Source organism: Passer domesticus, chromosome 5 (assembly GCF_036417665.1).
Source record: "Passer domesticus isolate bPasDom1 chromosome 5, bPasDom1.hap1, whole genome shotgun sequence".
Classification (NCBI taxonomy): domain Eukaryota; kingdom Metazoa; phylum Chordata; class Aves; order Passeriformes; family Passeridae; genus Passer; species Passer domesticus.
In genome coordinates this window covers 55,155,586-55,167,827 of record NC_087478.1, presented here as the reverse complement: position 1 = coordinate 55,167,827, position 12,242 = coordinate 55,155,586, and the positions used below count along the sequence as shown (strand labels likewise).

The following is a 12,242-nucleotide window of genomic DNA, read 5'->3' as shown; positions in this document are numbered from 1 at the left end:
CTGCTGTTGCCATCCATAAAAAGAATTTTACTGAAAGCAGCAGTCCATGAGGTACATGTACTATGTGGCAGTAAATCATGGTACAGGGAGGGATCCAAAGGACAACAAGCACAAGAAGAAACTCAACACAAAATATTTCAATTTTCAGTTAAGGGAGAACTATGCTATTCTCATGCAAATTATGCTCTGTGATGCTGAAAGGATAAGAAAGAGCATTCACAAGAGTATAATGAAAGAAACAAATAGCTGCAAACAGACGAAGGAGAAACTAAAAGAGCTTCATATTCAGGGAATGAAAAAGGTAAGACAGAAAGGGTAACTTGCAGAATGTCGAATTCTTCACTTCGTTATGCTTGTCTCCTCATTTCCTTGCAATTTTGTGATTGGTAGAATTTTATTTGCATGAAAATAGGATGAGAATTCTGCCCTGCCACATAAGCAATGTGTGAAGAAACAACACGGTGAATCTTACACTGAATCATGAACCCCTCAGCTCTCAGTTCAGAAAAACTTGATTCCTCTTCAGGGAACACTACATATTTAGGGACTGTCACTTGATAGATTTTATCAGGTGTTTTATAAGCATCCTATGAATCCAGTCTGGCTCTTAAAATCAACATTTCTAGATGTGGTGCTCTCTCTAGATAGAGAAGCTGCATTTAAGAAAAACTGAAATTCTGAACATAGCGAAGGAGCATTATCTCCTGACCCTGGATAATTCCTTTCATTTAAAATGGGAAAGCAAAACAATGGAAGGTATTGCCAGGAATTCTGGATAAGGTCAGAGTCTTTATCATCAGCAAAGAAATGAAAAGGGATTTTTACAGGAAGTAGCACACCATTCACAAACTCAATGAATACAAGTGATGGTAACTCAAGATTAAAATATTGGTCCTTGGGAGGCAGAGAATGCATGAATGACCTCAGGGATTTCTTCCCCCCGTTTGCTATGATTTCATACAGCAAAGTAGAACTGACAGAGGAGTTAAAGTGAGGTCTTGGTTTCACAGGCACTAACTGAATGATAGAATCTCCTAGCAATATGCCTGCTAATGAAATGTTTGCAATTCTTTATTGATTAAAGCACAAAAGAATTATGAATCATACAGAGACACACGCTTGGCTTTCTGACAGTGAGCATTTCTAACTTGGGTAAAAGCCATTCAGAAAAATAAAGACATAGTTTAAGTAATTGGAAGAATCCTAGGAAGCAGTACAAAGCTAGGCACTGAAGCACACACTGGAAAGGTGCTCTTGGCTTAAAGTGACCCTTGGTAGGCTGTAACTGTGATAGAATTTAACTGCTTTGAAAGAACACTTGAAAATGAACACTAGCTTGTCCATCATCCTGCTCTTTGAGACAGAAACCTGGAAGGAGTATCACTCTCATTCTATTTTGAAAGAAGACAAAAATAAAGTCTGCAGAATCATGTTTTAAATTCATGTTGGAATGAAAGAATGTAAGACTTTTGGAATTTTCTGATGGCAAATCAGAGCTTGTACACTCTTTACTTCAATGTTTGGTAGTTTAGACATTAAATTGCGTGTTAGATACCCAGGTCACATTTTCTATGCTTTTATGTTTACTGAAACTGAAAAATCCCTAGCTTTTATCAAGCTATTGATGACCGATAGTGGCCCCAAGGGTGGAACATATACATGAGACAATAATGAGAGTCTGACTTTACAGACCAACATTTTTCTTGAACAGTGGCAATGCACTGTAAAAGGGTCTTTAGAATAATTTCCTAACATTTCAAATGAATATTCTAACAAGTACGTTCTGTCTGTGTACATTCTATCTCCCTGAAGAAGATTCCAGGCAAAAGCACTGTGAAAACCCAGAGTTTCTCCACAAAACCTACTTTCAAGAAAAAAGCCTTTTGACAGAAAGCTCTCATCAGATGACAAGTTTCTTTAAGGTTAAGAATGTGTGACTGTCATATGTTCTACAGCTCCTTTTCCTGATCTGCAAAGAAGCTAAATATGGTTCTACCACAGAGTTCTGAAATCCAGAAAATTATGAGATTTCCATATTCTCTACACTGTGACTGTGTAGTTTATACAGTATTTCAAGATAGATTCTACAGATTCTATAGTATTTCAAGATGCTTGATTTTGGATAAGTTATTCACACTGAGTCACCACCAAAGAGATCTTAGGATGCTGAAGGACTATAGAAGGAAAATTTCCATGTTGATATGCTGTCATTTTAAACATGGCAGGAGAAAATAAATTTAAGTATGAGACTCTGGTAATTGTAGTTAACTTTGTGGATTCTATTTTCCTGTAATCAAAAAAAAGCTGAATGTCTCTCTCTACTGAAGAGAAAACAGTGATTCAAAAAGAGTCCTGTGTCTCATACAGAAAGGTGGAAGTAGAAAAAAAGCCCACTAGAGAAATTAGAAGGTTTCTTATTTTTCAGGTGCTCCAGACAAGTCAGTCAAAGCACACTTGATGTTCAGGATGAATAGGGCAACCTAATCCTTAGATAACTGGAGGTTAAGAAAAGATGCCATATGGCTGACTATAAAATTCAGATGACTCAAGGCATATGATGTTGAGTACTACTTTTGGTTCAAATGGGTAAACCTGAGCTCTAAATTTGTAAATCTCTCTACCTTTTTTGATGTAACAGATATTTAAATGCTTGCCTTTGCTACAAATGCTGTAAGCCATGGCACAAGCTCAAGTTGTGGGTTTTTTATTTAATATCATATGAGCAGCTCATTAAAATCCATTGTAGGTACTGGGCTAAAGACATGAAACCTAAACAGCTCTGACCAGGACAGGACACAGTTAAACACAGTTACCTTGTCTGGTATGTCCAGGTACCTTCAGGAGGCACAAGAGTGGATGAAAGAGCTGCCCAGCACACAGAGAAGGGAGTACTGGCATGTCATTAAAGTGGTCGGAGCAGGACTTGCATTTATGATCTATTATTCTGAGCCGGCTTTGGCTGTTTACTGCAATGTTTGGGATCCTTGGAATAGAGCTGATGGGGAGTTACAATTTCTACAGCAAGCAAATGCAAACAAAGATATGATTCTGCCCCACATAACTTGCAGGGAGGATATTCTCTGTCATAGACTAATCCATGGCAGAAATGCCCAAATTGCAATTTCCACAGTTCACATCTGTAGCTATTGCTGTGCAGAGGGAATGGTCTTAGCTGACTGCACACTCACTTCTCCAGGTAGGTAGCTGGGTGCTCGTAATAAATGGCTGGAAAGCCACTAATAAGATAATGAAAGAGGAGACATCTGCAGAAGTCAAATGATTCTTGCTACAGTAAGGGAAAGTACAGAACTTGAAAATACTACCTTATTTGCTGGTTAAGTGCCAGGAATACAGCCAGACCACAGCCCTGCCTGTGATCAACTCCTAGGAAATCAGGGATAAAATGTAATGCAGGTGCACATATATCCCAGCCTGGCAAAGCTGGTCGTTTTTGGTTTCTAAATGGCACCACAGAAGCAATCAAGGCAGATGTAAAATTGAGAAGTAACAAAGACCAGCATAGTTCCAATGCACTTCACAGCTTATACCAGCATTTCAGCTGACAGTAGAATACTTCGGAGGGTTCTTAGGAACCAGCTTCCAGGGAAGAGAATTGCATTACTCTTTTTGAAGTAGGTTGCAAATGATCTTACCGATGACCAAGAAGTTGGTGTCCAATGGCAAAATCCTCAGATGCCCTGACACAAAATTAATTGAATATGTCTCGTGAAGGAGTGAATTTCTGTGCAGTTTGGATTTCTGAAGACACCTCTAGGAGTGGTATCCATTTTGCTTCCCTAAAGCATGGAAGGGAAATTACTACAATTCCTCAACTTCAGGATGGGCTCATTGTCCTGAGCTCTTTGCTATACTTACAAGTACTTTGTACATCCCTCCTGTTACAAGAAGGAACAAACTTTTTATCTTCCAAGGTCAGAGCAAGAATGTTTTATTGTCAAAATGAGTTATTACAACAGTGATCTCAGAGAAGAGATCACTCTTTACAACTTCGTGAAGGGTGGTTGGGGTCAGGTGGGGGTTCATCTCTTTCTCCAGGCAGCAAATGACAGAACCAGAGGACACAGTCTCAAGCTGCATCAAGGGAAATATAGGCTGGATATTAGGAAAACGTTTTTATGGAAAGGGTGATGAAGTTCTGGAATACCTGCCCAGGGAGGTGGTGGAGTCACCATCCCTGGATGTGTTTAACAAAAGACTGGATGTGGCACTTGGTGCCATGGTTTAGCTGAGGTGTTAGGGCATGGACTGGACTCAATGATCTTGAAGCTCTCTTCCAACCTAGTGATTCTGTGAATTCTGTGAAGAATGGAAAAGGGATTGAAGGTGAGGAAGATGCATAGTGTTGGCAGTTGTTCTGAAGTCATCTCATGTCAAGCCCAAATGAACCTAATTCATTGACTGCTAAAGAGTAGAGGAAGGAAAATGAAACATAGTGAGAAATTAGTCAGGTCTGCCTCTTCAAGAAGAGCTGACCAAAGGACCGGATTTAACAAACAGCCTGCAGAAAACATCATGGTTGTGTTGCTAAAACACTTTATAGATTCATGCAGTCTAATAAGGCCTGGGGTGATTGCAATGTAGTGAGCAACTCCATTTTTAAAGACAATATAAAAAAAACTTAATAAAATTACTTGGTTCAAAGAGTTAATGTAGAGGGCAGCCAAAGAGCAAAGCATTATCTCTGACTAGGAGAGGAGGAGTCCTTGAGTCTAAATTTCAGACAGTTCTACAGTTCTCGTTCCTCAAAGAGGAAGTTTCCAGCTGCTTGTCACCTCTTTGTAAGCACTTGACTTGTAATAAGGGAGCCTGATGACAGTAACTGATGCTATGAATTCTATTTCTGCGACTAGGATATCAAGTTCTAAAAGAAGGTTTCTAAAAAGTTTCTAAAAGAAAGCTTCAGGATATCAACAGACAATTGCTCTATAAAATCCTTGCAGCCTCTTCAAGTGAAAGACAGTGGCCAAGGAGAATTAAGCCTATAAGACTTAATTATTTACAACTTATTTAATGATAACGTGCCAGGCTGCTGGATGATTTATTTTTACAGTTTAGACTGTGATGGGGCTGCTGGACTTATGAATTCTATCCAGGGCTATAACATCAAAAAGAGATATGGAAACATAAATAAAATCATCTTCTATTGCTGAAGATGGGACACTGGACAAAATATTTTGAAGATTAGTGTATTAGTAGGGTTAACTGGAAAGGTTCTTCTAAAATTGTGTGCCCATACTAGAATGGCTCTCATACAGGCAGGGCAAATATACTGTGATTCACACTCATTCTGGATTTAGACTGAAAAGTATGTGAAATGCACCAGTCCACTCCTCTAACCAGGTAGGGCAGACTCATGCTATGATGCTATAATAGAAAAAACAGTTGTAGCAAATGGGTTCTGAAGGAAAAGAAGGTAAAGGAATATGGAGAAGGTTGCTGTGATGCTCCTAAGAAACACACAAAATACTTTCAGAAAAAAAAAATCTGCTATATCACACAAAACAGAGATTTTAACATAATTTTAAAAGCTGAAGGCTGTGCTCAAATAACTGCAAGATAAATGACACCAGATGTTTAAGATGACCTGAAGACACTGGTTGTGCCCTTCTGCTTTGTAGCAAGTGCAAGGTGTTCTGCAAAAAGGGGAGTGTAAGACTGTCTTAGAGATGATGGTACAGCTCTGCTTTTGGAGCTGTGCACTTCTGCAGGATCCATGTACCTCCTCAACTACGGAATGCTCATGGCTCAAGGTCCAGTTCACAGCAGCCACCATGGAACCGAGGCAGGACCTCTCCAGGAGCCCCCCTGGAGTACAACTAAGGCTGCACTGCCTCTACTCCATGATGGCAATGGCCAAGGGGAAGTGTGGAAGAGGGAAATGAGCTGTATGAACATTCACTGACCAGACAACAGCCATTCCATGCCATCTCTGGAATGGGAGCACTCTTGACTGTGAATCCTAGTGCTTTTCTCTGATCCAGGGAAATCAGTGACAGCTGAAAGCCCTTAGGGTCTGTCCAAACATTACGAAAAAGTTGGATGGAAATTCCTAGGCATCTTTGGACAGTTCTAAAGGGAAGTTTCTTGTAGGTCGTCAGAGAAGACCAGTTTCTCATCTGCCTCAGATCTAGATAAGAATGCATCTAACAGGAAGGAAAATTGTGTATTTACCTAATTTTCTCTGTTTAAGATTTAGCCACAAGCCACAGGACTACAGCATGACTCGGCCACAGCCGAGGTGGCCAGTCTTGGTGTAGCAAAACGACTCCTATAGGCAGCCTTGTCAGACAGCAACGCTGTTCTAAAGCAATCTTGGCAGGCTTATTCTGAGCCTTGGCTGACTTCAAGGTTATACAGATCATAGTAATTTTGATAGCATGCAGCAAATGACAGGGAACTAGCAATTATCATCTCAGGACTTGCAACTGAAAGTGGCAACTTTCATCAGATTACTGAAATTACATAAAGTCGTCTACTTTTCCTACTCTCCCAAGACTGTCTTCAGGAGGGTCAAAAATCACAGTCTATTTAGAAAAACTGGGAAAAAAGTTTCATGAGGAACCTTCCAGTACTTCCTAAAACAGCAGTTTAGAAAACATCTGAAGACATATGGAATTTCATGGAAATGCCACTACACTTTGGAAATGAGTAGGAGTGCATTAAAAAAAAATAAAATCTGAATATCAGCAATCAGCAGAAACAAATAAGTAAAAAAGTCCCTAAATATTAAGCCACCATAAGTGATCTCACTCATTGATTAAATTTATTTTCCTCTGTAGTTAATGTTTTTCTAAGGAATCAGTGATTTAAACACAGTATGTCCAGAAACTCTCAGCTGTCAGCTGATACCTGATAATACAGGAGGCACTGAAGAGTTCAACAGTGTATTTTGCAAACTGGATTTTAAACTATCTCCCTAAGCCTATTTCTATGGTCTGCGTTCAGCTTGGAACTTGCAGACCTGGTGTAATTAAGAAGGCTGTTACTAATATTTTTAATGCTAAACTTTTTAATGCTATTTTCTGGGACTCTTGGAAGCAGTGTGAGCTTATTTTCAGGTTGGATATTTATTTTTTTCAGAGGGTGAGGCATCAACACAGTGCACTATGTTGCTCAGTATCTCTAGAGAGTACTGCACATACTATTTGTGGCTGGGCAAACTCACCACTGAGACACAGAGGGTTGCATTTTTCAGTGGTCTGGAGGCCTTTTGGCACACTAATTTTCATGACTTTTGTGAGAATATGGGTCTCATTGAAATTATAGCTAAAAGTGTTAACAGCACATTTATAAAGCAAGATGAGCTGTCTCATAGCTTTTGTTATGTTAAATTATTTGAAATTGTGTATCATTAAAAAATAAAACTATATGGGTCTCTTGCTAGGTCTGCAAACCAATTGGAAATAAATAATCATGGATAATCTAAAAATAAAGGAATATATGCCCAGATTTTCACAGGAAGGAAGATATTTTACCTCAATCTTGTCATCTAATACCCTAACAACATCATAACACTATGCCATTTCCTACACCGTGATTGTATGCTGGTCTCTGGGTAAATGGACTATTTGTCATGGATGACAAGACACACATGATATGGAAACTTTATAAATATTTCCACCTACTGCAACTATTAGCACAGCAATCAACTAAATATTCAAAGTGGGGCTTTGGTCTCCTCGAGGTGGTTACTCCAGATAGGTATGGATGCTCACAGACAGAGCTGAGCTTTCCAAAGGTTAGCAGGACAGTCTGCAAAGGACTCAGTAGTTTTAAGAAAAGAAATAGAAACCCTGAGGGAAGAGAGCAGAATTTTGTCCTCCCAGAATCTCTTCCGTGGTGATGAATCCCTGTCATGTAAGTGGGTCCATTGGGTACATCTCACCAATGGCCACTATGTTCAAAATCTAGCGGAAATAATTTTATTAGGTGGGTAGGGCATCAGAGTGGAAAATACAGATAAATAAACCACCTGAAAACCTCCAAGCATCATTCAGCAATCTGTGCTATGCTGTGCTCTTTGTCTCATGCAAAGTCTGGCAGAGGTCCAGCCACTCGACCCTTTCTATCCCCAAAAGGCCCTTCTCACTAACAGCCAGAAACGTAAAGTGAAGGAGACAAGCACCAGGGTGAGCAGTGGGTTAACTGAGAGCAGAAGCTAAATTATCTTCACTGTTCAGTGCACTTCCTACTCTGTTCCACTCTCAGGCTCCAACAACACAGAGAAACAAGCCATGCCTCAGAAAGAAGAATGTACAGAAGCTCACTAGTCACTAGGGAAAGATCTTTCAGTGGTTACTAAAATAGCTGCACAAAGGAAATAAATGAATTTCCAGTCATAACATTTACATTTTAATCAAAAGAACAGGAAATTTTAAGAGGTAAATACACTTGCTCATTTAACACCACAGATGTAATAGAACATTGTTTTATATCATCATCATCATCCACTTTTAAGTCAATAGGCAGTCTGCAACAGGAGATTTTTCAGGAATTCTACAGCAACACACACACAAACACACAAATCACATGTAAAAAGTAGCTTGCATAAGCTAAGTGAGGTTAATGGCAAAAGCTTATTTCTATGCAGAGAAAATTGAGCATTAAAGCTGCAGCATTAGGAAAAAAAAAGTTTAAAAACAAAGAATGAAGTTGTACAGCAGAGGAGAACCTAACAAAATTGGTGACCTTTCCACACAGATGAAGTCAGGTTAAAAAAAAACAGGCCAAACCAAAACCAAAGGAGACCAAAACCAAATGAAACCAAAAGAGAACCTCCCCCCCACATACATACAGACAAAAGTGAGAGCACAACAAAGGAAGTGGAAGAAAAGTGTTACCCATAAGTAGCCGCCGTTTCACCCGCTTGTCCACATCAGCTACTGACGTGGCATTGTACTCAGAACTCTCAATTGCAGCCTCATCCTTCTCTAAAACACAAGTAAGGGACAAACATGGAGCAGTTGGTTAATCACAAGCCCAATTTTCCGCTGCCTAAGACAGTTTCTTGGCATGGCACAGCCAAAGCCAAGAAGCAAGGCATGAAAGCACTAAATCCCCGTTAGAGAGTTAATTCCCTTTGAGAACCCAGGAAAAAATTAAAAGGGTGTTTAGGGAAAGGAGGAAGAAAGAAAGAAAGAGGGTGGGAAGGAAGAATGATCAGCTCAGAAGTAATTAATCACACAGAGGAAGCTGAATTTCTACTGGAAAACAAGACAGCTAACATGGGTGCCGCACAGAGGTGTTAATGATGAAAATTAAAATTCAGGAAGGCTAGTCAAACAGACTACCAAAGACAACCTAGGCTAATGGGGACACCAGGATCTGAATGTGGCAGGCAGAAGACTGGGACAGAGAGAGAGAGCGAGAAGAGTCCGGTGATGGATGGGCACGGAGGCACCACAGCCTTGTACACATGGACACACTGAGAAACAAAACAACAGCATGCAAATTAAACAACAAAAACAACAAAAATAAACAAACAACAAACCAAACAAACAAAAAAAAAGAGATCAATTTGGGCAGTGCTGGTTGCCTGCTTGTCTATGAAACACTACTAGCTAAACATTCAATGCTAGGAAAGATGTTGCAAGAACAGGGTTTAATAATTTTATTAGCATGCAGTGAGCAAGATGATGTCATCAAATGTCACTTTACAAGGTAGTCTCTGACATCCTACATGTAAGAGATTCGTACAGCATAATGAGGACTTTGGTTATACTTCATTAGAAATACACAGAAACAGTCACAAATGTGGGAAGAGATGATCAGCAGGTGAAATAAAATTAAAGATTTCTGATACAGGAGAGCAGTGGAGGAGCAGCAGCTGGGTAAATAAAATTATTTGTAGGAAAAGGGAAATGCTCATTACAAAAACAAGAACTGAAAATGCAAGTAGGGTCTTTCACGTGCAGCAAACATAAAAAAAATAAAAGATTAAGACAAGCAAACAAAGACAAAATATGTTAGACAAAGGGTCAACAAGTATTTATTTGGCATTGTAGAGGTTTGCATTCTTGCAGTGATGCCTGGAATATGTACACCACTGAAGACAGCAAACACTGGAATCACTGAAGTGAGGAGGAGGAGGAGGCTGGCAGGTTTTGTTTGTGTCAACTCTACATGGTTGAGTGGTAACAAGAAGTTGTTTTGTTTTGTTTTTAACAAGTTCTAGATGGGATAAGGCTGCAATAGAGGCTTTTGTTTGAGTTTGTTTTTTTTTTCCTCTGTAAATAATTAATAAACGTCAGTTATCAGACAAGACAGGCAATCAGGAACCATCACCAGAAAGCAGGAATAAATAAATGGAAAAAAAAAATAGAAGTATTCTAAGAGAAAGAACTATTTTAGAGGGAAGAAAATCAGCACAGGCAGTAATAAGTGACTTACATTACAAGACCAAAGAATGTAACATGGAGTTGTATGTATTACATTACAAAAATAAGAAAAAAAAGGTAAAAAGAAAATAGATGGAATGTAAACAGCTTGTAAAATATTTTTTTACATGCTGGACAAAATAAAACATCTAAGTATATTAGTGAACAATAATAAATAGAAGATCATTTATCTGTTCAATAAAACCTGCTCTCAAGGCTCTCACTCTTGCAAGTTCTCCTCATCTGGACGTGCCACAGGACAGGGATTGCAGGATGCAGCTCTCTGTTATCAGAGGCACTCACTGAGAGATCCCCTGCACCCTCAGACACACCTTGTGCAGACAAAAAGGCAGAGCTCTGAGCTCTGCTCAGCTTTACCTCTGCTAGCATAAATGTCACCGTGCCCCACAATTTGTGCCATTAAACCCCTCAGAAGTGAGCAAGGCTCTGGGCAGCCACAGAGCTTTATGCCATGGATCTGACCAAGACAGACTAGCTAAAGGTAACTGACAGATTTCCATGGGTGTCAAATGCTCTCTCTTGCAGTACAGGAGAGAAAATACGATAAATATGTGTCTGTGTTTTTTTAACCTCAGGAAATGACTAAAAATTTGTAAGAACTTGAAATTATACAAAAAAAAAGTCATCATGTCTGCAATGCCAATGAAAACCATTTCAAATGTTAACTTGTGTTATGCAAAAATGCACTTTTTAATTAATTTTTTTAAAGTGGAGCGGAAGGAAATGGAGTTAAGTAAATCATACATTTTGTAATCATAAATGTTTGCAAAGCATCTGCCAAGATGGTCCATGTCTTGACTGGCTCTTTCCTGCTGATATTCTGAATGAAAGCTTAGTCACTACAAGTGTTGCAGTTTTTAGAATCATGAAACATACACCAGGGAAGAAAGCACATAATGATGACTCCTTTTCCCTGGTAACAGCTCAGAAATGGAGGTAATTTTTCTAACCTTGCTCAAGCAAGGAAATCTTGACTGATGAAAGTGAACTGAAGAGCTGAACTTTCATTCAAAATTATGAATGTTCTATACATTTTTACTTCAAAAATAGTTGCAAACAGAAACAAAAGTCACAAGCAGGTAACAAAGGGATACTTCACTAATAAACATTTTGACAGAACACGCAAAAATGCTTCTCTGTGTGCCTGGCTGAGCCAGGAGCTGCTGGAACACCCTTCTGTCAGCTGCTGGAGCACCCCTCTGTCACACAGGCCCCACACACACAGACACACACACAGACACACACTCACACACACGGCACAGAGATTCTGAGCAACCCCAAATCAAACGTGCTGCAGAGAAGTACTCACCAATGCAGGTTCGGCCATCTGAGTGCAGGGCATACTTCTGATGACAGCCACACACAGGGCCAGTATCTGTATCATCACAGGTGTGTTGGCAGCCTCCATTCCCATAGTTACAGGTTACTAGTTAAGCCCCAAATGAATGTGTATAAATGTATATATAAATAAAATGACAATGAAACCAATTAGTCTTGAGAAGCTTTCAGAACACAGAAGAGCAGTAACATACCAACACATAAGGCAACATAACATTTGTGCTTGCAATTATTTCTATTTTTCCCTTCTGCCCCCTTCCTTCTGCCTGTCTCATGCCCTAGCCTCAATCTATACAGTGAAGAAAAGAAAGAAAAATAAAAGCATTTTCCCCACTCTGTTTGTATTAACAATTTTAGTGTGACTCTTAGCCAATTCCATGTCTTCCTAAAAGTTACATGCTTCATATCCATGATGATATTAACAGTCTACCAATACAAATGTATAGTTTTAGGTCTACAGACAGCATCTGTTGTCGTTCTGTCTTC

General features: G+C 39.4%; 1 protein-coding gene across 5 annotated transcripts in view; it reads right to left on the bottom strand.

Annotated features, from left to right (window-relative positions):
• Positions 1-12,242, bottom strand: part of SCUBE1 (signal peptide, CUB domain and EGF like domain containing 1) — a 230,160-nt gene that overhangs the window by 75,814 nt on the left and 142,104 nt on the right. For 3 of the 5 annotated variants that reach the window (XM_064420579.1, XM_064420577.1, XM_064420576.1), the window contains 2 exons: positions 11,728-11,844; positions 8,862-8,951 (listed from right to left, as the gene is read on the bottom strand). In XM_064420579.1, the coding sequence (XP_064276649.1) occupies positions 8,862-8,951; positions 11,728-11,844 (207 nt within the window). The remainder of the gene's footprint in view (positions 1-8,861; positions 8,952-11,727; positions 11,845-12,242) is intronic. The other 2 variants (XM_064420578.1, XM_064420580.1) reach the window with 1 other exon arrangement.